The sequence below is a fragment of the Apodemus sylvaticus genome, chromosome X, assembly GCF_947179515.1.
Source record: "Apodemus sylvaticus chromosome X, mApoSyl1.1, whole genome shotgun sequence".
Lineage (NCBI taxonomy): Eukaryota > Metazoa > Chordata > Mammalia > Rodentia > Muridae > Apodemus > Apodemus sylvaticus.
In genome coordinates this window covers 147,523,923-147,550,361 of record NC_067495.1, presented here as the reverse complement: position 1 = coordinate 147,550,361, position 26,439 = coordinate 147,523,923, and the positions used below count along the sequence as shown (strand labels likewise).

Genomic DNA, 26,439 nt, shown 5'->3' with positions numbered 1-26,439 from the left:
AGCCAGGCAGTTGCTGGTGCTCACCACAGTGAATACTATGGGGATAGCTAATGAGGAGGCAGTCTCCCCTTGGCTGCCTCCAGGCGTGTCTCCTTGGTACTGCCCAACTAGGCTGCTGTTTTGGTAGAGGGGCAGCCATAGCTTCTTCTGAGCTTTTGCTTTTCAATGAGGCTTCCCTTTGTTAGTGGATATATAGCTCTGTATTTGTGACTCAGTGGTAAAAGCTTTTAATAGCTTGGGATGCCTTGGATGAACTGTAAGAAAACCAGCCAAAGACATCAAGGATATAAAAAAAAAAAAAGTAGCTGTATTTCTTGGGGTGGACTGTACTTCAGTTTCATAGCTTCTGCTTTCACTGAACATTGGGTAAGTTGAGGTATGAAAACCCAAGATTTTAGATATGTCTAGGTGCACATGTGTCCATATCAGGATTAGGCTTACAGGAAGGGAGAAATTACAGCAAATACCTAGATGAATTTGGAGGTGCAGGTAAATATCCTAGTATATACTATCCATTTCCGTATTTGGGCATGTATCATTTGTATGTTCGTTTTGGAAAAACGTCCCCATAAACTGAAGCCAAAGTTTCTAATAGGACAAACAAGATTGTCAGCTTTCCCAGACTTGCAAGACAAGCAGCTCTAGAGAATCATGGGTAGGATAGGCAAGAGCCCCTGGGTACTAATTGTATTACAAGAAAGGACCCCAGTCTCGGTTGCTAGGTGGTCTGGAGTAAGAATCTTGACTTAAAGATAGGGATTTGTTAATGCCCTTGCCTTGCCTGAATCAACAGAGAAGCAAATATTGGCTCCTACTCCCAACCTGGAGGACAGGACATTTTCCTACTTGGAGATGAGGGTGAGATGATTAGGCAGATGGTCTCAGAGTAGCAGTGGCTGGCCTTCATACATAGTCCAGGCATACATAGTCCAGAGATGCTGGTATACACTGATTCCATGTGTGGCTTCTGAAAAAGCCCTCTCTAGTTGCTGTGGGGCCTCCATTCTATAGTGCTTCATCGCAGGACTCAGTTAAATGTTATAAATTATATGGAGTCTTCTGACCGTTCAGCCTTTTGCTACAGGGATTATGTGACTGAGGTGTATCAGGCTGCACAGCCAAGATACCAAGAAAATGTCCCTTTTGCTCCAGTACTTCAAAGAGCCATCAAAACATGGAAGACATCAAATATTGAGGTAAAGGGGGCTCTAACATGTACCTGGGCAGCACTTACAAAAATGACAGAAGGCTCTTCATCTGTAAAGTGACAGGACTAGTAGAAAACACCCTCAGGCAGTAATTCTTAGATATTATGCAAGCTGGTAGAGTTCACACAAACCATAAGCTGGTAAGTTGTTAAATTCCATCATTGTGCTCAAATGTCTCTATGCTGCCCTGGGCTGTAGATAGATGGACTTTATCTCTAGATTTCCACACCTCCCTGTGGGATGTCACTCACAGACCTGCCAAGCAAACTAGCTTTACTTTTAAAACACAAAAGCCCTTCTGAGGCTTCCCATTTGGCAGATATGTGCATGCAGGATGGGTGGTTTTGGGTCTCTCCCTTTCTCCTAGTCTGCTCAGGCCTTCTCATGAGTACCATTTTATTGGCTTGATCTCCTGATGCAGGGTCCTCCAGGCAATTGTGGATGCCTTATTACTACTGGTAATATGATTAGAGGTGAGCTAGGTGGGGAATCCTCTGGACTGAGACTTGGTGGTCTCAGAGTTTTAGGGAGTATTGTAGTGCATTTCAGAAACTCAACACCTGTCAGAGCCGGATTGAAACAACATAGATCAACCTGAGAGCTACTATAGAAACATCAAATGCCAGGTTACCTTTAGTTATGGTAGTTGTGGAGAAACAATGGACCACACAGGATAGCTCTAAGACTTTGGTTGTGACTGGGTGAACATGGAAGCCCCAGCTCTACTTAAGCCATGATCAAGCAGTCCCTTGTGTGCTGGGTCCCTTAGTAGCTATTAAATTATATTGCTTGTCCACTAGGACCCCTTGAGTTCTATTTCCTCTAGACCTAAAAGGATGATCTCTAAACCAGGGACTCTAGTTTAGAGAATTCATCTAACTTGAGCTGCAACCGTCCATCTTTCTGTCTCTCTAGTTTTAGATATTTTCAATATTTCATAGAAATTCAGCTATATAAAATGTAGCCTTTTTGTGTATTGTTTCTTTTCCTGAGAATGTTTTCTAGGTCCATCTATTTTGTGGCATGCGTCAATACTTCATTAATTCATGGGTGAATAATATGGCATTGGATGAATAGAGTACATTTTTTCTTTTTTTTGATATAAACAGTTTTTATTTACCATGTGTAATTGTCATTACTGTTAAATAGGCTCACCCTTTCTGATTCTTTCTCTACTCTGGCAGGCTGGTTTAACTTGGCTGTTCTGGCTCAAAACTTCTCTCCAAGCTGACTTATTCAAATGGGTTTCTCTCAGCTTCTCACTGAATTGTTCTACTTGGCCTCAAACTAACTCTGGCAATCTGTTATAATCTTCTGGATCCTTCTTATTCTCTGGTTTGTTCTGTCTTCACCTGTTTCTCTGTAAAAACTGTCCCAGTAAAACTGCCTCTGCTCTCTAGAGAACTCCTGAACAAACTCAACTGCACTACAGTGCACTCAGGTGTTGGACATAACCCTGTGGCCATCATTCTGGCTGGACTCTACCCTACAGTCACCTGGTTACAGCCAGGTTTTCCCTGCCTCACAGTTACCTGGTAACAGCCCACTATAAAAGGGGATGCCAGGCCCCTCCTACCTTTCTTGCTTTCTCTCTCTTGCCCTTATACTCTCTTTTTTCTCTTACCTCCCTGTTCCCTCTCCCATTCTTCTCCCCTCTTTCCACGTGGTCATGACCAGTTCTCAGCCCTCTATTTTCTATCTCTCTTTATTTCTCTCTCTCTTTTTTAAATTTCATTCGATATATTTTTTATTTACATTTCAAATGATTTCCCCTTTTCTGGTCCCCCACTCCCAGAAAGTCACATAAGCCCCCTTCCCTCCCCCTATTCTCCCACCCACCCCTTCCCACTTCCCTGTTCTGGTTTTGCCTTATACTGCTACACTGAGTCTTTCCAGAACCAGGGGCCACTCCTCTGTTCTTCTTGTACCTCATTTGATGTGTGGATTATGTTTTGGGTATTCCAGTTTTCCAGGTTAATATCCACTTATTAGTGAGTGTATACCATGATTGATCTTTTAAGACTGGGTTACCTCACTTAGTGTGATGTTCTCCAGCTCCATCCATTTGCCTAAGAATTTCATGAATTCATTGTTTCTACAGAATTTTTTTTTTTGGATTTTTTTTTTCCGAGACAGGGTTTCTCTGTACAGCCCTAGCTGTCCTGGAACTCACTCTGTAGACCAGGCTGGCCTCGAACTCAGAAATCTGCCTGCCTCTGCCTCCCAAAGTGCTGTGATTACAGGCGTGCGCCACCACCGCCCGGCTTGAATTCATTGTTTCTAATAGCTGAATAGTAATCCATTATGTATATATACCACATTTTTTGCATCCATTCTTCTGTTGAGGAATACCTGGGTTCTTTCCAGCTTCTGACTATTATAAATAGGGCTGCTATGAACATAGTGGAGCACATATCTTTATTACATGCTGGGGAATCCTCTGGGTATATTCCCAGGAGTGGTATAGCAGGATCTTTCGGAAGTGATGTGGCCAGTTTTCAGAGGAACTGCCAGACTGATTTCCAGAGTGGTTGTACCAATTTGCAACCCCACCAGCAGTGGAGGAGTGTTCCTCTTTCTCCACATCCTCGCCAACACCTGCTGTCTCCTGAGTTTTTAATCTTAGCCATTCTGACTGGTGTAAGGTGAAATCTCAGGGTTGTTTTGAGTTGCATTTCCCTGATGACTAATGAAGTTGAGCATTTTTAAAGATGGAAAACCACATTTCTACAAAAAATAAATATATGAATACAAGCAGTGCATTCCCCATCTTGAGGCCAAGCAAAGGCATCCAGAGGTTCTTGTAATCTGTGATAACTTCTAGCAAAGGCAGAAGGCCAAGGGAAATTCAGCAACCAGAAAACTGGCTCTGTGCTTTCTTTCTTTTTTTTTTTTTTTTTTTTTTTGCATCAAGTATGTATCTTTTTTTTCTTTTTTTTTCTTTTTTTAATTCGATATAATTTATTTACATTTCAAATGATTTCCCCTTTTCTAGCCCCCCCACTCCCCGAAAGTCTCGGCTCTGTGCTTTCTAAAGACTTGGGATCCTTTCTGACCTACAATTGTAACTCCGGAAAAGTTTGGCAAGACCCTAAACTCTTACTGCAGTGTTCGAAGGAACTCATGTGTTATTATGATTTGTATTGGATGGGATGTGACATTCTCATGTCAGATAGAATGAAGTATCTAGCCTGAACTGTATTTCCCTCAAGACAGGAAGCCCCAGTGAAGGCCTTCTCCTCCACAAGTTAGTTGTACCCCATCAGGTGTATCTCCATTTTCCATGCCCTATGGCATAGCTCTACGTCTGGAACCTAGCACAAAGGTAAGTTCACCATGTAGTCCTCATCCATGTAACTACCTGGGAAACTCCTCTAGAACTGTCTCTGGGAAAAATCTGGCCAGAGGAAGCAATTGGTGTGTCTGATCCTGGTGTGGTAGTACACATATGCAATCTTAGCAGAAGCAAGAATGTCACAAATTAGAGGCTTGCTTGAGATATATAGGAAGTTCAAGGCCAGAAGATAGTGAGACCCTGTCTCAGAAAACATACAGAAAGCAAAACAAAGATAACTAATATGTCAGAGACAGAGAAAGGAGAGAAGGAGAGAAGAGAGTAGAAGGAGGAGAAAGAAGAAGGGGATGGATAAAGAACAGGCATATTCTGACTATGGTGACTCTAGGTAGCAAAGCCTTTTGAGAGATTTAGGAATATGTGCTACTTGCAAATGAGCATTCAAACAATAGACAGAATCTATACCGGTTCTTAAGCTGCTGGGCTTTTTCTAAGTCTTTGCAACCAAGTCTTGGCCTTTAAGGTCTCAGCCTCTGTCAGTGGTCAGTGCACATTCTTATTCATGATTCTTGGCTTTCAAAAACAACACTAACATATAGACAGAGCTCTGCTTAGAATATAACTTTTGCACATGGGTAACAAGAATCTCCTCGAAGCCAAGTGAGTTAATAAAGTCATACAGTTAGTGAGTGGTAGAGGAGCCTCTGTCATTCAAGACTCTGGAGTATAGTACAGTGCCAGAATGTCAAGAACTCAGTCATCCATGATGTTGAGTGTGTGGCTACCTCTGCACTAGGTCAGCCTCCTTAGTTGAACTCAGAGTTTATTCTGGGGCACTGAGGGAATGACAGGTCATTTCAGCTTTACATACCAAGAGAACAAAAACCTGCTGTTTAGTGTGCATTACTGTGTTTCGATGTCCCTGTAGGGAATATTATACTTTCCCAGGGATTTCTAAATTACACATCACAGGATAGTAATGACCTCAGAGAAGGACATGCCTTCTTTAAGGTGTACAGGAAGGGAGTTTGGTTCATAGGAGTTTGCTGAAGTTCCCGGGTTCAACCACTTGATTCCAAAGCCCATTATGTGCCTCAGGGGACTTGAGGGCTTAGGTGTGCATCTGAACTGTCAGAAACTGTTTGAATATTAAAGCTTTGCAGGAAAATGAATGGTCTTGTGAAAGAGACTTCTGGATATTAAATTTCAATGATAGAATTCATCAATGTGAGATGCTAAGAGGTCTGGAGAGAGGCCCAGAACCTGCAATATGTTTTGCTACCTACAAAATGGGAGAGTGGGGCTACTATGCAACTTTCTTTTCAGGATTCTGTAACTTAAAATGTAATGTTAGCATAGTGCCTGGCATGGTGTAGATACCAAATAAATATTATCTCTCATTCCACTCTTTAAAATTCAAACCCACTCTGGTGGTCCTAAAATAGCTGTTAACTCAGCAGCATTTGCCATTCAAGGCAGATCTTCCCTTAGTCATCGGCTGTGCTCCTGGACAGATGTGTGCAAGGCTAACTTTTGTAAACCAAATCATAATAAAATGCAGCAGGAATTTTCCATTGAAAGAAAATTCCCAGTGCTCCATTTTATGAAGTGAAAACTCCTTCATTTAAATGTACTTTTAAAGAGTATGCATTTGAGGCTATTAGCCAGTCTTGTAATGAATTCTATTTCAGTTTTGACCACAAACATATTATTTCATAGCCCCAAAGGACACAGTAAACAAGATTAGGTTATATGAAAATAATAAATTTAGAATGTATATTTATTTTATTATATGTGTAATAATTATGGTTATGTAATTGAAATGTGTGCCCCCTTCTTATATATATGTGTGTGTGTGTGTGTGTGTGTGTGTGTGTGTGTGTGTGTGTGAGGGGCAGGATTTACATAGAGTCACATTCATATAGCTTTAGAGGACCTGGGACTCACTTTGTAGTCCATGCTAGCACTGTGATGGTTTGGATAGGCTTGCCCTAGGGAGTGGCACTATTAGAAGGTGTGGCCTTGTTGGAGGACATGTGTCACTGTGGGCCTGGAGACTTTCCTCCTAGATGCCTGAGCATGCCCAGTCTGTTCCTGGTTTCCTTTGGATAAAGATGTAGAACCCTCAGCTCCTCCTGTACCATGCCTGCCTGGATGCTGCCGTGCTTCTGCCTTGATGACAATGGACTGAACCTCTGAACCTGTAAGCCAGCCCCAATCAAATGTTATCTTTTATAAAACTTGCATTAGTCGTGGTGCCTGTTCACAGCAGCAAAACCCTAACTAAGACAGAAGTTGGTACCAGGGACTGGGATATTGCTGTGATAGGCATGACCATGCTTTTGTTTGGAAGAATGTGGATTTGGGGACTTTGGATTTGGAAAGCCATGGAATGCTTTAAGTGGGGCTTAATGGGCTATCCTAGTAGGAACTTGGAAGCCAGTGTTGCTGAGGGTCATTTGAACTGTGTAGTCCTGATGGCCCAAGAGGTTTCAGTGGAGAAGAACTTTTAATATGTGGCCAAGAGACTGTTTTTGTTATGTTTTGGTGAAGATCATGGCTGAATTTTGCTGTTGTCTGAAAAGACTGCCTAAGGCTAAGGTAAAGAGATTTATATTAATTGCATCAACAAAGGAAGTCTCAAAAAAAAAAAAACCCAACAGAATCTTTGTTCTCTGGTTAAGTCTGATGAAGAACATTTTGAACAGACATAGCAAGCTGAGAAAAAAATTCAAAATATATAGTTTGAGTATTAAAGGGGCACCAGGAAGTTAAATGGAACTAAGTCCTGTATTCAAGGATATTAAATTGAATTAAGGGAGTGGTGACCTGGGGGCAAGATTCCACCCAGCTAATTTAGGTCCTGGCTTGGTAGTACAAGCCTTTAATCCCAGGAGGCAAAGATAAGCATATCTCTGAGTTCAAGGCCAGCCTAGAACAGAGAAAATTCTAGCTGAAGAAAAACTTAAATCTAGGCTTGGTGGACCATATCTTTAATCCCAGTGTTTAGGAGACAGGCATGCAGATCTCTGAGTTCAAAATCAGTCTATGGAGCCAAGTTCCAGAACAGCCAAGCTTAGGCATTGAATGAGTTGGATAAAAGGAAGCTATTGATAATGTACTAGAACTAGGGGGCAGTGTTCCAGCTTCTGCAAGCAGCAGAACTCAGCAGCTTTGGCCATGTGTCTCTGGCTTTATATTCAAGAGGAGAAGGCGACTACTGGGACAACTGATGCTGGCTAGCTGGAGCTAAGAAATTAGTGGTGATTTAGACCAGCATCACTTAAATGAAATCTTCTGGGATATATTTTCTGAGAGCACAAAGAAGCTGTATTCCAGAGATAGCCAAGGTTGTACCTCATGCTGCAGCTGTACTTGGTAATGTACAAGAATCATCCAGGTGGTACTGGTTTTGAAGGCATGAAGAAGTCATGAAGAACAGATGAGGCTTGGCACTGTGAGAGGCCATGGAAGGCCATTGGTGAAGGTGTAGACTCAGTTGTAATTGACAGCCCAGGACTGAAGGGATCAGGCAAAGGAGTTGAGACTTAGTACCATGAAGAGAGCCTATGAGAGGCTATTGGTGAAGCCTAGTTGCAGTGGAAGACCCCAACATTTTGGAGATGTCAGTACCATGGGATGACCTCCAAGAACAGCAGTGGCAGTGGAGTGGTACAGAGTGCAGAGCTGAAGAAGTGACGCCAGCCCTTTGGCACAGAAGATCATGTGTGGATCTAAGACACTAGAACAAGAAGTTGTGAAGTTGAAGTTGACTTGGGGAACCCAAGATGTTAAAGATGCCAGAGCCACAGGACGCCTGCCAAGGAAAGCTGCTAACAGGGAGTGGAACCAGCCCAGGAGAAAGAACCTTGTTGCAGTCATCAAAAATGAAAAAGGAGTTGGCTATCTGAAGACTGCTTTGACATCAGACATGGAGATGCAGAGTTTGGAGTTTGCCCAGCTGGTTTCCTGTCTTGATTTGGGGACTACAGTTAAGTGATTGGATGAATCTCAGAAGAGACCTTGAATTTTGGACTTTTAAGACTGTTGAGACTGCTATAGACTATGGGGACTTTTGAAGTTGGAATAAATGTACTTTGCATTATGCTATGTTTAGGTATGTCCCCCATAGACTCATGTTTGAACAAGCCTATGGGGCCCATGGAGTGGAATGTGATGGTTTGTATGTGCTTGTCCCAGGGAGTGGCACTATTAGAAGGTGTGGCCTTGTTGGAGGAAGTGTGTCTTTGTGGGAATTGGCTTGGAGATTTTCCTCCTAGATGCCTGAGCATACCCAGTCTGTTCCTGGCTTCCTTTGGATAAAGATGTAGAACCCTCGGCTCCTCCTGCACCATGCCTGCCTGGATGCTGCCGTGCTTCTGCCTTGATGAGAATGGACTGTACCTCTGAACCTGTAAGCCAGCCCCAATTAACACAATTAAATATTATCTTTCATAAAACTTGCATTGTTCATGATGTCTGTTCATAGCAGCAAAACCCTAACTAAGACAGTCATCCCCCTGCCTCAGCCTCACTCTTAACTGCTGACAGGTCTAACCTACCATGCCTAGCCCCTGAATGTCATTTTTTTTTTTTTTTTTTTGGTTTTCCGAAACAAGCTTTCTCTGTGTAGCCCTAGCTGTCCTGGAACTCACTCTGTAGACCAGGCTGGCTTGAAACTCAGAAATCTGTCTGCCTCTGCCTCCCAAGTGCTGGTGTTCTGGGAATAACTTCCTGTAGATATTTTATATAGGTCAAGTTAATTTTTCTCAATCTTAAAGGGCTTAACTTGAGGGAGGAGAAAAAGGAAGAGGTGTTTAGTTTTTCTGAGGGCCATAAGGGCAATTGTAATGCTAGAGAACATCCTCACCTAAAGCTTATTCCAGAACAAGAGGCATCTAAAGAAAGCGCACTGGTTTCCCTCTCCACCGCAGAGGTAAAGCCTTCCAACAGTGTAAGGCAGCGATGACATGGGGCCCATAACAGACTCCCACTAGAGTGAGTACAAGTTGGGCAGAGAAGAACCAGAGTGAGGGAGCTGGAGTTCTAGTAGACAGATCACAAGCTACATTAGCAATAAGAACAAAATCAGAAGCATTCAGTAGATTAAAAATATGGTGGTTTGGCAGACTGTTAAAAAGGATTACCTTCTCATTTAAATGAAGGTCAGATGCAGGAAGCAGGCTGCAATAGTAGGGCACAGTACTCTAGGCAGGAGGGCAATAGGCTGGAAGGCCCTGGGGAAAAGATTCTTGGCCTGTTTCAGGGACTAAGAGGCAATTAGTGGTCCTGGCACGCAATGAGCTGGGAAGTAGCCATAAGTTCTCAAGAGGCCTCACAGGCCATGGGAAGGGGCTTGGGCTTTTTGTTTTATTTTATTTTATTTTATTTTATTTATTTTATTTTATTTTATTTTACTTTTTTGCAGTGGGAAGCCATTGTGGGGAAAGGTGAAACAGAGGAAAGATTGGCTCCAGTTTGGGAAAGCTTTCTCTGTATGTTCATGGGAGGTGAAATGAAAGTCATAGGAAGGAAAAGAAACGTGGGGTTGAGATCAACTAGGACAAGGGGGTGGGGAGAGAGGAACACAGGGCCAGGCATGAGGCCCTGTGATTTTTATCTCAAGTGGGTACTGAGGGTAGTATTATTAAGGAAAACAATGGCTTCTAGAAAAAAAAAATGAACCACATGCCCAGTGACATGAATCATACTTTAGAACCTTCTGGAAGGACCCATATAGTGACTAGATAAAACTTTTGAAGCCACATTGGCCTTGTGACTGCAGCTATGTGGGAAACTAATGGCTAATGCTAATGGATAGGCAGGGCTGTGGGCCAGCAGGACTTTATTTACCAAGACAGCCTGTGGGCTACTTGTAGTCCCAGTGCACAGCTTACTAAGCCTTGATTTGGGGCATGAGTTGAACTTTTTCCCCTGGGAAATACCGTATTTCCAAAGCCCCTTGCTCATGCAGCAGAAAAACCATGTGGTGCTGGCCTACTGTTCATAAACGAATGTGCCTTCAACCTTTTGGGAGAAGTGCTGCATTATTTCAATCATAATGAAAGTTAAGTGACCATTTCTGAACTGTGCAATTTATGTAGCAGTTCCAAATGCTGGGCTTCACCAACACTAATGACATTTATTGCACAACTGTTGGCAACTACTCTGGCTCCAGTGAAAGGAGGGAACAACATCCCCTCCTGGATTTCCCTATCTATGTCTTGCTCTCAGCCTTTGTATGCAGTTGGGCAATTTTCATTTTGTACAGAGCATCTCTCTCTGGCCTTCAAGGGTCTCTATGATAATATGGCTTAACTGTCATCTTATTCCAATGACTTTGAGCAACCTGGAGGGTGCTATGCTGGCTATGCAATTTTTAACCTGTACAGCATGCCTCTGAGTGCTAGACTTGTTTCCTCTTCACTTCTATAGATGAACTACAGAAAAGTTTCAGTCAGGTGACACTGCAGGTTTGAATTAGCCTCTGTGGAAAATGGTATTCTGCAAGTTATCTGTCTTGTTCTCCCTTTCTCAGTGGAAGGCTTCAAGACAAGCATGTCTCAGAAACTGGTAAGGGCAGTAATTGGTCCAGTGATGTTGGTGTGCACCTACTCTGTACAAAATGATATACAAGTGATATTGGTGTGAACCTACTATGTACAAGGTGCTTAGCAGCAGTTGCAGGAGCAGAAAATCAAGATGTCTCAGGCACAGGGCAGGAAAGGAACAAATAGCTTTGGGAAGACAAGGAATGGTGAAGCAGTGATGCCTGGGGAGGCAGGTGGCCATGGAGACTGGGACAATGGAAGGAGGCAGACAAAGGCAAGCCTGTACTGAAGGGCAAAGGGTTTAAAGGATCGCAAGTAATGACAGAGCTGTTGAACCTTGGCCTTGGCCTTGGGCTGTGGTGAAGTCCCCTGGCCTGTGATTCACACCCACCTTTCTAAGGTTGAAATCTTAGGGATAACCATCTGTGAGAAAGAAGAGGAATATGAGTGAGAGAAAGCAGAGGCAGACAGGCATGCAGAATGGGAAGGATAGGAGGTCTTGTACATTATCCCGTATAATGTTACTACAGAGACAGAATTTTGTGGTCTGGACTTGAGAAGCATGCAGTCTAGCTACCCTTTGAAGTCTGGAACACAGTACCTCAAGGGCAGCTTTTGACCCACATCTTTGCCTAAACTGACACCTATCAAGTTTTCCAGCTGAGGGTATTTAGTGAAAGCGAGAGGCCTATTCTTGCACAGGCTTGCATGGATTTAGGGGTTCCATAGGCGCACATCCCTCAAGGTATGACCCCCAGGGCTACACATTCCCTACAAATGTGTTTCTGAGCATTGTTAGACTCTTCTTTGGTCCATGCTCTGGAGGAGTACAACTGATTTGCCCCTTATGCCTGTAGTGGCTCTACTTCTAGACACCTGTTACCTTGGGCCTAATATGGAATTTGCAGGGAGCGGCTATGTAGGAATCCAGACAAGGACATTGTATGTTCCCATCAGTTCAGAGGTAGGCAGTGAGATTCCACATGCCTGTGAAAGCTGCCAAATGGAGCTTCGTACCCAGCATCTTCCTCTTATAACAGGCTGATTTGCAGGTCACTGACTTGCACAACTACCCAGCCAGGACTCAAATGCAGAGCCCAGTGGTGTCCTTCAAACTGTGAGTAGTTCAGCCCTTGCAGAAAAGAGCAGTCTGCAGGCAATGCCTGTGCCTGGCTTCCCTCCCTGGTTGGGTGTTAGTAGCAGGAAAGGCCCTTGCTGCAGAAGGAGGAGAAGGGGGGGGCAGGCAAAGGGAGTGAACAGCTGCGTGCTCCATGGGGAGGATCCCCAAAATAGCAAGGCACATACGCACTGCAGGCCTTGACCCAGAATACTCAGAGTTGCACTATAAATCCAGCTCTTCTCTGTGCAACTGGGCTGCCAATGAAACTATAGTCATCCTTAGGGGTCCTCTGTACTCCAAACTGAGTTCCAAGGACACATTGTCCCTTCCCTTTCTGATAGAGAAAAATAATTGTGAGCCAGTGCTAATCTCTGTTTGCTAAAGAGGTGCCAAGACCAGTCGTATCCTGTGTACTTTAGGACAAGCCTGCATTTGTGTCTTACTCAGATATCCTGATGTAGGCAGAGAGCACCTATTAAAGTCACTTGTCTATTGTGGAAACTGAGGGGCCTGAAGCTCAAGTTAAGAAATCAGTAAGTGGTGGGGACTGCTCTCAGGCAAGGCCTGGGTCTCAGTACAACTCACATACTTAGGATCCTCTCTTCTTGGGGCCACACTTGTACCTGAAGCAGGCCTACAGCCTACATAAAGTAGAGAACATTGACATAGAAATCAACCCTTGAACCTTGAGATTTCAGAGTCACTTCAATTTCCAACTCCCTGTCTCCCCATGGAACTCTAAAGCAGCTTAGTTTTCTGCCAGGATGAACAGTAGACTGGGCTGGACAGAGAGTTAATGGAACCACCACAAATGACATAAAGATGTTATCCTCTCTTCACCTGTTGATGCCCCTGGATCAAAAGCATCTGTTCCAGCTGACACCTGAGATTCTGTTTTGTACAGTGCTCTGTTCTGAGAACCCAGGGCTGAATGTAATGGGCAGAGGACCCTGTGGATATTGGAGCCTCTAATCTAGTCATAAGAAGCAATAAATTGGGCAAAACACCAGATGCACTCCTCCTGGTTTCAAGCTTCGTCATAGGATAGACTTGCTTTCAGTGAAGGAAGACTAAAGCCTTGGATTCCAGAATTTGGCCTAGAGCTGTGCACATACAAGGGGTCCTGGGATTGTGATACAATGCCCAACATAGACAGGCCCTTATAAATCATATTCATACTCCCAGAATTCAAGATGAAGGGAACTTGTTCCAGTTTATACCACTAACCACAGCTCTGACGTTATGAGATCTCCTTCCTTATTTCAGTACTCTTTCTTCAAAGAAAAGAACAGAGTGCCAAGGTTGATGGACACAGACCCTGACCTGGATTGCATGCTTCAGAGGAGGTAGAAAGTGCCTCCTACTGGCATTTAAAGGAAATAGTGTCACATGGAACTGGGAGAATATTATTTAAGTGATTCAAACCCCACATACTCTTTATGGGGTGGGGGTATGTTTTCTCTTCTTTCTAAGTTCCCTACTTTTATTTAAAGGTGACAAGACAGATTAGACTTGGTTTGGGTCATTCTGAATAGGCAGAACACACTACCCTTAGGACTATTCACTGGGAACTGTTGATAAAACTCTCATTAGCCATTCTCTACAAGGCACTATGTTCCTCTGGCCTTATTATTTTGTCCATAAAGAAAGTGATAAGAATATCTTATCTTTGAACCAAAGAGCATTTGGCAAGCATATAAGGTATATGGGGCATGCCAACTCATCTTAACCTATAGAGTAACCCTACCACAATCCCAAGGCCCCTGAACAGAGCTGATGAACAGAGGGTACATACTCTTTTCCACCAAATTTTCCACTTAGTGACCATAACTTCCCCATTTCTAGAATACTTACAGGAGTTAATGCTATTTCTTTTGGCAGTAATGGGGACTGAATCTGGAGCTTTGTGCATGCTAAGTAGGCACTGTGCCCACTGAGCTATATCCCCAGACCAACCTCCATTTTGTCCAGAAACTGCTGTAGAGATGGAATAGGTATAGACAGAGATGACATATGACTTGGACATTGAGTTCTTGTCCCATGCAGGCTCTGGAGCACTTTGAGCTCTTCAATCACTCCACTGGATCAGTAAATGAAGTCCAGTCTTAACTTCAAAGGAAAGGACATGATGTTCAACATGCTGACCCTATATGCTAACCTTGGATAGATGGCCAAATGTTGCCAAAAGGAAAATTGTCCTGTGGCACTTTGGTCATTCAGTAATCATGGTACTAGAAGAACAGCAATGCTGAAAAAGAACTTGAATCTCTATGTCTCTTTACAATTTGCTTTGGAATATGTACTCAACATTTTGTGTTTCAAATCAAGCTTTTAGTCTAAGAGACAGCAGAGTTTGGTGCTCTGAATTCTGCTTGTTACTAAGTCTATGACTTCGGCTGAGATGTTTAACTTATCTGAGCCTCAGTTTCCTTGTAGTAATGTCTTTTTTTTAGAGTCTGACTCTCCAAAAGCTTTGAAAAGTGAATCATCTAGTGAATGCTGAAATCAATCTGGCTATTCTTGCTCTTGGTTCATCTGAATTTTGTTTTCTAGAAGGCAGTGGATGAACATTGGTAGCTATTTAGGAGGAGGTGTAAGACTAGAACCATTAGAGTCCTGGGCCGTGGTCTTAGGCTGAAAATATATGTCACTTCAAATTCAAATCTTTTTAAAGGGAGCTCTCAGTTGTTTACATAAAAATTCCAGAGCAATTAAAAGGTTGTATTCTAGTGGTACACACCTGTAATTCCAGCACTCAGGAGACTGAGGCAGAAGGACCTCAAGTTTCAGGCCAGCCTGGTCTACAGAGGGAGATCCTGACTCTACGTGGACAAATCTCTTCTCTCAGACTGGTAGAATTTTACTTCATGATTTTAATATGATACAGATTTTTCTGTTAGCTTGGTTTTTAACCTACTGAAAAAGAAACTAATTAAGGTTACTTCCCAGAGCAGATGTTTATGTTCTGGATGCATTCGGGATACAGTCAGGTGACACAAACACTGTGCTTCCAGACTCATGAGGTTTCTTGGGACCAGGGACATTATTAGCACTGGATGTCATTAAACCTCAGAAAGAGAGCCAACAATGGGAACATCTGAAATCCAGCTAAGCCACACCCTGGAAATGCAAGGTCAGTTACTGCTAAGTACAGCCTTCTGCCATGAATGTTGAAATCCCTGCAGCAATTTCCTTGGACAGCAGGTTTTTGCTGAACACACAGGATATGTTGGTATTAATCTGTCAATGTCTGACTCTTACTTTTCTAGAACACTGCTGTTCAGATCCTCAGCATCTGCAGCCAAGTTGGAGGCTAACATTAGGTGCCTTACTGAAGCTAGAGGGATTGACTGGCCGTCACAACCCAGCTGCTTTCACACCACAAGAGCTTCCCTGGATGCTTACAGACAGGAGCAATGGTGCTTATCAGGTACTGAAGAGTGGGCGATCTCAATGCTATCCCTTTTGGAGACCATATGTGCCTTCTAAGAGGACAGGTGCAGTCTCAGCTGTGAAGAAGGCTCGTCTGAGGGAGCTGCTTTCAGAAACTCAGGTATATTTTTGGACCCCTTCAACTGGGGCAAATCATTGGTCTTCTAGGTCAGCTTGGTATTTCAAAAATAGCTAGATCACTCTGAGCCAAGGGTAAGGAATGAGCTGTGTCATGGAGGATGCAGAGGATGTGGAGGAGGAGGAGGAGGAGGAAGAGGAGGAGGAGGAGGAAGAGGAAGAGGAGGAGGAAGAGCTGATTCTGATCAAGTGCAAGGTGTGACTCTAAAGTGATGAATGTGCATTTTTGCAAGGCCTATAAAGGGTACTAGAGATCATTTGCTATAAGCTCTCATAGCATGAGCCATGATAGCTGCTCCACAGTGAGACCTGTTCCAAGGTCTTACTCCAAGGACAGGGATCTCTAGACAGCATGCACAATGACTTACACAGATGGCAACAAAACATTACTTACCAGACACTTTATTTTTATGAGAGTGTCTGGACAGTGAGTAAGGAGTAGGGAAGCCTCCTTCCTGTCCCTATAGTCCACCCACATTTATGCCCAAGTGCATTGGAAAAAGGATGAATTTAAAATCAAGCCTAATCTGATTGTGGACTCTGGAGACATCCCAGATCAAGGGAAGTCTGAAATATAAAGTATTGTTACAAGGGAGATTCTCTTTGGGAAATGCCTCAACTAGTGGCTAGAAATTTGGAAAACAAGTCATACTGGCCAACCAATTGACCTATCTCTGACTAACCTACCTGACTGCGTATCTCTGTGTATCTCTGTGTATATTGTGGTACTCTAGACACCAAAGTTTTTAAAGGTTATGTGCTCCACTTAATTGCATATCCTCAATACATTGTTGACAATGAAGAAAAACCAGAAACATGATTGAATCACTCATACCTGTCAAATAACAGCATTCAGAAGATGAACAAAACACATTGCCCTGGGAACTAGGGAAGACCAGTCTCCTAGTCATGTGAACTGACATTACCTCAGAGCTCAGGGCTCCCAGCTCCATGAGCAGGAAGGAAACAGATTCATGGCTCTATAGGAACCATTTCCCCTCTGCTTTATTACATTCAGAGATTAGGCAAACCACTCCTCTGTGGGCTAATAACCAGAGATAACAGCCATTGTGTTTGCGGCAGCTCCTACTAACCTAATCTTAATAGACTGGAGATGTTGCAGGCACCAACTATCAGACTTAAGCATGCTATCATGCTTGCCCTTGGAACTAGCACTGGAATCCCTAAACTTGAGTTCCAGATACTTGTATGATGGCTGAATTCCTAGAGAGGAAAGCACAGATGTGTTAAATGACTTTAAGAAAAGATACTAGGGCCAGAGTTAAATAGGAATCTTTTTCTACACCTAGTTTCTTACTGTTTTGTTGTTGTTGTTTTGTTTTGTTTTCTAGGAACCCATAGGGACTGAGGAAGCTCATCTTCTGTATTCAATTTCCTTGTATTTTCAGCTGGTCCCCAACACCAAATTTGTACAAAATTTCAATAATACATCTCATGTTCAAATTTAACATTAGAAGCATTCAGCACCCCCTCCCCCCATAGCCCATTTTCTGACCGATTCCTGGAGCTTTCTGGGCTCCTGACGATTTCCCACCATGTTGAAATGTGGAAGCATGTTCTCGATTACAAGCCGACTTTTCCAGTCATCCATTGTTTGAGATGCAGTTTTATTCTTGACTCTCCAACGCGATTCCCAAATGACCTAGACACAGAGCTTAAGGAGACAAAAAGTACAGTCTTTCAGATGTGAAGATGAGACCATTGACCCCATTATTCACAGGTTTTCAATTTTGAAGGCAGGCTTATGTGGGATTTGCCTCATTCCTCTTCCTGTCTCTCTTCCCACCATTCCAACCTCATAGTCAACTCTACCCTGAGGGATGAGGAATACTTCCATGAACCAGTTTGTCCAGGATAAAATGGCCATCCATGGCCATGAAACAAACTTTACTGGAAAACATAGGAGAGGGTGGAGAAGAGGCCTGATGAGACTAAAATGGCACTGGGCATACCAATGGGCAAAGTAAGTACTAGGTCTAGCTTTGTTTTTATGTAGGACTCAGGGAAGACATGTTTTTCCTTTGGTGAAAAACATGGCGACAGAATCAAAATGATAGCTTAGAGCCTCTTCAACTTGACTATTACCAGCCTTCAGAGCATGTGATAACTCTGGCCACATCAATACCCACCAAGTGAGCAGACCAACAGTTCCAATCATGACTTATACCAGAAAGAAGGAATGGATGCTGAAAGGAGGTACAGAAACCCTGGTGCACTTGTTGAGAGGACACCAAATGAGCTACTCAAGCACATCATCCATGCGGGAAGAACACACATGTAAACCCAGGGAAAGCAGTTTTCTGTTTTATAGAAGCTACACATGAAGTAAGAACTATGTTAAGGTATTCAAATATGGGGTTAGATTTTTCTCATTGGAGTATCCCTTGCCTGTGTAGTACCAGGCATTAAAATCTTGATGTTAGGAAAGTCAAAAAGCACTTTCCCCCATTTTCCCACTGAATGAAAACTAAGTCTTTGTCATGTTATATAAAACAAACATTAGAGGATACGTAAGGTAGAGAGAATATAAATTGTCTAGGGACCTTGGGATATGATGAGTAACACTGATGAGTTCTCTAGGATTATTTTTTAGGTCAAATATTCTACTAGATTTAGAGCCAAAGAAATCAGCAACTCCAAATGTCAATGGACACAAACAAAAGTGCTCCAACAGATGTTTTCTTTTTCCAGTCATAGGACTAGGAAAGAGACTTTTGAGACTGAGAACCTTAAGACAAAAGTGTTCTAATCCAGATAAGTGCCAGAAAAGACATTTCAGTCCCATCCCATTCCACCAGCAAAGACAGGGAGCCCACTGTATTCTTCCTTGGAAGTAATGAGACACTTTTCTTAGTCCCACTGGAGTGATAGCAACAGATGCCTCATGAGAACTTGAATGTCACATGCTTTCCTAGTAGTAATGTGGGGCCCAATCTCCTTTACATAATATAAGCTTTCTATGAAACTTGGATTTTTATATTGCTGGGTAAAAGAAAAAAATGCTATCCTCCTTTCATGCCAAAACAATTGAAACAGAAGATTTCAATAAGAGCTAATAAATATGAAAAATATCCCCAATTCCAGACCAAAAGATCTGAAATGAAGTGAAAAAATTAATGGATGTGTCACCAAGATTATGAAGATGTTGCAATTACCTGAGTAGAATTTTAAAAGAGTAACCATTTAAATGCTTCCCCCAGAAAACACAATATTATTTTTTAACAAAAACAAACAAACAAACAAGCAAACAAGCAAACAAGCAAAGAAAACCAGAGACACTCTCAGGAAATTGTAATACTAGAATCAGAAACCACAGCAACTTAAGTAAGTTTAGTGGATGGGACCAAAAGATGAATGGGAAGAACAGTTGATTACTTGTACCCTTTAGAGTACAGCTTCTGCAATGTGAATTAAAAGACTGGGAAGGTGTGACAGAAAAATGACAATCCTACCTATAGGAAATAATTAGCTTCAGTAATGGCAAATAATTTGCTCAGAAATTACAGAAGTCACAAGGAAATAATGCACCAATTCTCAAATGTGGGAGATAGCTTCAGAATAAACTCTTAGTGATTCAAATATTATTCTAAGCAAATACTCAAGTAATCCATTGAAAGAGGAAAAAGAAAAATTAAAACAAACCTTATGGGGAAATAGAAAGAAAACATAAGCAGGTAGGAATAAACACTAATATCAACAAGTATATTAAACAGTGACTTAAGAGTTTGGCAAATAAATTTGAAAAATCACCTAATAATATAGTATTTCAACATGTTTGTTCAAATATAATAATTTATGGAAATTTAAAGTGAAGTGAATGAAAGAAACATGCATATGGACATCCAGTTCTCTCAGATCATTTATTGAAACTGCTTTTTATTCAATGTATATTTCTGCCAACTTTCTCAAAAAATCATGGAAGTAGAGTCCCATGAACTTATACCTGGGTCCTCAACTCTATCTCACTGATCTATGTGTCTGATTTTGTGTCATCCAGTAATATTGCTGTTTTCATTACCACAGCTCTGTAAAATAATTTGAATCTGGCATGGTGATACCTTCCACAGAATTGTTGTCATCATTATTGTTAAGGTTTGTTTTGGCTTCCCTGGGTCTTTTGTCCTTCTACATAAAAAATTGGGCTGTTTCTATCTGTGAATTAATGGTATTGGAATTTTGATTTGAGATGATTGCATTGAATCATAGATTGCTCTTGACAAGATGGTCTTTTGATAATATTAATTCTTCCAGCCTGTGAACATGGGGTATTTTTCCATCTTCTAGTGTCTCTTTAATGTCTTAAAATTTCCATTATGAATATCTTTAACTTTTTTAGTCAGGTTTGTTTACAAAGATTTTGGGTGACTATTGTGAATGGGATTGATTTCCTTACTTTTTCATCCTGTTTGTCATTAGTGTATAGGAAGGTTGCTTATTTTTGTGTGTCAATTTTGCTTCTCACCACTTTTCCCAAATTATCTCTAAGAGTCTTTTTGGAGTCTTAGCATCTCCTGTAGGTAGAATCATCATCTGAGAATAGGGATGCCTTGATTTCTTTCTCTATTTGTCGTCCTTTAATTTACTTCTGTTGTCACAGTGTAGCTATAACTTCAAGCACCATATTAATAGAGGGAGAGAATGTAGGCTGCCTTGTCTTATTCCTGATCTTAGTGGGAACTCTTAAGCTGTTTTTCTCCATTAAGCATGGCATTGGCTATATGTTTGTTGTATATAGCCTTTATTACATTGAGGAATGCTTTCTCAGTCTCTAGCCTCTCCATGCCTTCTCATTTACACAATGTTTGTTTTTATCAAACAATTTTTCTATGTCCATTGAGGTGATTGTGAGATTTCTGCTTTCCATTTGTTTATATGATTAATTATACTTATTGACATAGTTATGATGAACCATCCCTGAATTAATAGAATAAGCCAATTAGTCATGATGAATGATATCTTAAATGTGATATTGAATACAATTTGCCAGTATTTTATTGAGAATTTTCTCATCTTTATCTATCAGGAAGAAGATCAACCTGCAATTTATTTATTTATTTATTTATTTATTTATTTATTTATTTATTTGTGCAATGACTTCATCTGGTTCACAGATCATCAGGATAATACTGGTTTTGTAAAAGAAAAAATAGAAAGGAAGCATTTCTTTCTCTGTATTTTATGGGGTAATTTGATAAGTTCCTTACAATTCTGGTAGATTCCTGCTATGAATCCATCTGGTTCAGGGCCAGTTTTTTTATTTGGGAGACGTTTTAATTATGTTTTCAATATCATCACTGTTTATAGGTGTTTGAATTATTTATTTCATTTTGGTATGTCACAGGACACCATTATCAATCCTCTCATCCCAAGCCCACGGGATACCATGGAAGAAGCAGAAATAAAATAATACTCAGAGGATGGGGGAAGGTGATATGAAATCTGTCTTCTGGACATGATATGACTATCAAACCCTTGAACTCAAAACAGCTATTGTTACCTGTACAAGACATGTACAAGACCAGCCCAGGTCAAATTCTGGCATAGATGGTGCAGGTAATCTCCTAACCCATGCCATACCAAGGAGTTATTGGCAGTAGATAGTTGTTGGTGGAGAAAGAATAACTTTTATGAGGAAGTGGCTAGAGGGATACTATCCATGCTCAAGCAGATGATAGCACACTCATGCACACATGGGCAGCACTAATCAGATTTAGTAGGTTAAGAAGAAGAGATGATATTTGGAGGGAAACATATTGGGAGAATATGGAGGTAGTTGGAAGAGGGAAATGAGGAATGGATATGATCATATTTATTATATACATGCATTAAACTTTAAATAATGAAAATTCTTATAAAAGAGATTAATTATGCAAATATGAATTAAAATGAAATCAAGACCTTTTCAGTAACAAAAAAGACATTTTCCAAACAACAGAGCTGAAAAATATAGGATGTACAAATGAACTAAAAGAATGATCTACAAAAAATGTAAAAGTATTGAAATAATGCATGACATTTTCTATGACTATAATGGAATTAAATTAGAAAACAATAGAAAAAAGATAAAAAACTTTAAAAACACTTAGAAACAAAAGCACTAGTTTAAAATTGTGTCAGAATTCTGAAGAAAACAAATTAAATAAATATGCTGAAGTTAATGAAAACAGAAGCACAATTTATCAAACCTGTGGAGCATGAGTAAAGCTGTTCCACGAGGAGTCATAACACTAAAGTGTGCCATTAAAAGTGAGGGGTACGTGAAGCTCTGAAAAAGAATGTAGAAACTCAAATGTACGAAGAAGGAAATAGTAAAAAAAAATAAAATAAATTATGCTGAAAACAAAAACTAGAGATAAGGCCAATGCAAAAAAGATAGTTTGACAGTTAGTAAAACTGTTGAAACTGATAACTAAAAATTACAGTGAATGAAAAATTATTACTACACACTTTGCAGATGAGAAAACACTATTTTACATATTAAATTTAGAAATATTTTTAAAAATGGAGCAATTTTCCTTAGGTACAAATGGCCAAATTACCCAAAATTAAAAACTCATAATTTTAATTCTAAAAAAAGAATCATAATTGTTAAAACCCCAGAAGTGAAACTTTGAAGGGGCTGAAATGTGCCTTAGTGGTAAAGAGCTTTTGTAGCATATAGGAGGCCCTGGGTTCAACCTGTGAACCTTACTCCTAATCCCTGTTCCCAGTATAGCAAAAGGAAGATTCTAGGCTCAGATAGTCTCAAGTGATGGATAGCCTTTTTGCTGTGATATTTAACTCAGTTTGCCAGCATTTTATTGAAAATATTTGCTCCATGTCTGTCAGAAGATCAGCCTGTAATTTTCTTTTCTATGTGGTATTGAAACAAGTTAGTATCAAGTCTATATGAGCATGACCTCTGTTAGGCAATACTTGCTGGATTGTTGGATTTTACACACACACACACACACACACACACACACATTTCTGTATTGGTGTGGTATCATTTTATTGATTTTGACATTTTATGGCTGCTATAGAACATGTAACTTTGAGGGAGACTGTGTGAGGGGTAAAGTGGGCTTCTCTCTACTGTTTTTACAGTTTGCATTGACTCTAATAATTTCCAAATAAGAAGCTGACTGTTATTTAAAAAGAGTTCAGCCTCCAGATCCAGGACTCATTGATTCCTAGTGTTGCCTCTGAGATATTTCTTCTAGGGCATTCTTTCTTCAAGCAGTTTATAGATGTCTGTGTCTCCCTTCTTACTTAAGAAAAAATAACAATCATGTCATCTTTAGCCTTTCTCGGGTGTATTAGGGACCAAATCTGAAGTCTTAACTAGGATATCGATCAAATACTAAGGTCAAAATTGTATATATTATACACGGCGCATGCAAACGAGAAAGAGCTAAAGAGCCTTCCATTAGTGCAGATGCAGCCATTAAAACTGAGCAGCAGAAGCTCAGCACTTTCAGTCTGTATGGGACAGAGATTTGGTTATCTCAGGTCTAGTAACACAAAACCAAAAGACACCATACAAACTACCCAGTCATTCAAGCTAAAATAAAAATCGTAAAGAAGAAAAAACAAAATCAAAACCAGAAAAATCTCCAAAAGCCTTCAAAAAAAGCCATTCTATTGATTTCATGTTCTCCAAATCCAACAGAAAGGGGACAAATTTGGATGGGGGTAATAAATAGAACTTTCTGAACAACTATGCAAGAGCTGCAAGGCATATAATTATAGTTCTGTGCTAATAAACATGTTAATATTGGAAAATGTCACTTTTCACTTTGCCTAGTGGGCCTGGGGATGTAGCTTAGTCGAGTACCTGCGTAGTGTGTACATTCCCTAGGCATGATTCAATCCCCAGCATTGCATACAACAGATATGGTAGCACATGCCTGAAATCCTGGTATTTGGAATGTGGAGGGAAGATGAGAAGTTTAAGGCCATCCTTGACTACATAGCCAGCTTGAGGCCAGCCTAGTATTCATGTAACCTTGTCTCAAGGAAAACAAAAAAAAAAATCTAAAACTCTAAAGCTGATGGCAAGAAATTGGAAAGCTCCCAGGCTGCTGCTGGATGTGGAAAAGAGAACAACTGTACTGAGAATGGGAGAGGAACCATGGAAGGCAGAAACTCCACTTAAAGTTTGGGACCCAATATCCCTAGAGGTACTATGCATAATAGCCCCAAATGTCCACTGAGGAGTGTAGCTAGACCAAATATAGAGAGAGTATCTCCCTAAGGCAATATTACTCAGTATTAGATAAGAATGGATTGGCAAGAGCTACACAGATATCCCTTAGAAGCATTGTGCCAAGGAAGGTATCATATGGTGTGTAATTCTATTTCTGTTTCCTTCCTTCCTTCCTTCCTTCCTTCCTTCCTTCCTTCCTTCCTTCCTTCCTTCCTTCCTTCCTTCCTTCCTTCCTTCCTTCCCTCCGTCCCTCCCTCCCTCCTTCCTTCCTTCCTTCTTTCCTTCCTTTCTCCTCCTTTCTTTCCTTCCTTCTGTCCTCTCTGTCTTTCTCTCTCTCCCTCTCCCTTTCCACTTTCTTCACTTTCTTTCCTTCTTTCCTTTCTTCCATCTTTCTCTTTCTTTCTTTATTTCTTTCCTTCTTTCCTTCCTTCCTTCTTTCTTTCTTTCTTTCTTTCTTTCTTTCTTTCTTTCTTTCTTTCTTTCTTTCTTTCTTTCTTTCTTTCTTTCTTTCTTTCGTTCTTTCTTTCGTTCTTTCTTTTTTCTTTCTTTCTTCCTATTTTTGGGTTTGTAATATAATTACATTTCTTCCTTACCTTTTCTCTTTCAAAATTCTCCCATACAACCCTCCTTATTCTTTTTCAGATCCATGGCCATTTATTTTTATTAACTGTTGCTTGTTTTACACACACACACACACACACACACACACACACACACACACACACACACTCAACACTCACACACATGCTTCTAAATATATAAATATAACATGCTCAGTCTGTATGATGTTACTTGTATGTATACACACACACACACACACACACACACACATATATATATATATATATATATATATATATATATATATATATATATTTCCAGGGATGGTCATTTGTTTTTGTTTGTTTACTTGTTTTGTTTTGTCTTTACTTGCACATTTCAAGACAGGAATTCTCTGTGTAGCCATGGCTGTCCTGGAACTCAGTAGATCGGGCTGTTTTTGAAGTCACAGAGATCCACCTGCCTCTGCCTCCCCAGTGCTGGGATTAAAAGTGTGTGCCACCACCACCTGGCTTCCAATTGTTATTTTAAAAGATTTACTTATTTTTATTTATAGTATCTGTGATTTTCCTCCAAGAATGTGTACCACGTGCATGCCTGGTGCCCCACAGAGCCAGAAGAGGTTGTCAGATCCCACAGAGCCAGAGATGATTGCAAGTACATGTTGGTGCTCTGCCAGATACTCTGCTAGAACAGCTGAGTCACCTCTCAAGTCCACTGTAAGTCCATTTGTAAGAAATGCCTGGAACAGGCAAATCCATAAACTCATAAGAGTTGCCTATAATACGGATTGTTGACAAGTACAGTTCTTCTGATGAAAACGGTTCTGAAATTGTGAGCATGATTGTCTATCTCTGAACACACTAAAATAGAGTTACATACTTTTAATGCATAAATTTATGGTGTGTGAATTGTGTCCTGATAAAGATGCTTTTATCAAATTCAAATTATTATCACTCCTTACTCCAATTCAGGATTTTGGAAGGCTGTTCTTTGTAAAGAAAGGATTAGGCAACATCTTTCAAGGTTTTTGGAGGAAATGAGTGTTTAAAGCCTTCACATCAAGCCAGATTGACACCCTTTGAAACTGGATACTGTCATGCATTTGCTCAGTATTTTTTTTTTTTTTTTTTTTTTTTTTTTGGTGGCTAGGTGATCAGAGTCACTTGCAAAACTGAGGCAGGATGCTAGCAGACACCTCTCACTTTAAACAGTGCTGCTTCTATTTCACAGGAAACCCCAATGTCTGCACACTGGCTTTCAGGATTTCTTCATACCACCCAAGTTAAAAATGCACACTCCTCGGGTGTGAGGTGTCACTCAGTAATAAATCAGGTCAGTACTGAAGCTTGCTGGCAAATACAATTACTCCAAGGTCCCACCCTTTGGGCTCAGACTGAAGAATTCTGCTTCAAAGAGCCAGAAATTGTATAAACCACCAAGTTCACTGAGAGCAAGCTGCTTCTCCAGCTGGCCATGATGGGAAAACTTACTTGACTCTAAAACTAAACAACACATGGTGACCACTCATCATGGCAAGCTGAGAACAGAGTTTTCTGGAAATTGGGAACAGCAAGAAATGAGGGCAGACTGAGAGTACATTAAGGCAGCAACAATAACACTGACCTTGTCACATTCCCTACACTAGCAGATTCACACTTCAAAGAAATGCAAGGTGGAGGTATTCCAAAGCCACATTTCTTTAAAAATGAAAGCAGTCATTCAATGTGACTCCCATTACACTCTTCTGTCATACACTTTCAGATATGCAATAGATCTTCAATTAGAACTGGCAATACATACTAGAGGGCCTGGCAATGTATGAATTTGTTTCCATTGCAATAAATGTCCACTTAGTTCTTCTAAGCTTTTCCATAGCTGGTTACCAAAGTTAGGGTTGTATTGGAAAGTATTAGGAAACCATT

At 40.9% G+C, this 26,439-nt stretch overlaps 1 protein-coding gene across 2 annotated transcripts in view; it reads right to left on the bottom strand.

Annotated features, from left to right (window-relative positions):
- Positions 1-26,439, bottom strand: part of Mamld1 (mastermind like domain containing 1) — a 137,265-nt gene that overhangs the window by 49,008 nt on the left and 61,818 nt on the right. For both annotated transcript variants that reach the window (XM_052171375.1, XM_052171374.1), the window contains exon 2: positions 17,261-17,419. In XM_052171375.1, the coding sequence (XP_052027335.1) occupies positions 17,261-17,356 (96 nt within the window). In that variant the 5' untranslated portion in view covers positions 17,357-17,419. The remainder of the gene's footprint in view (positions 1-17,260; positions 17,420-26,439) is intronic.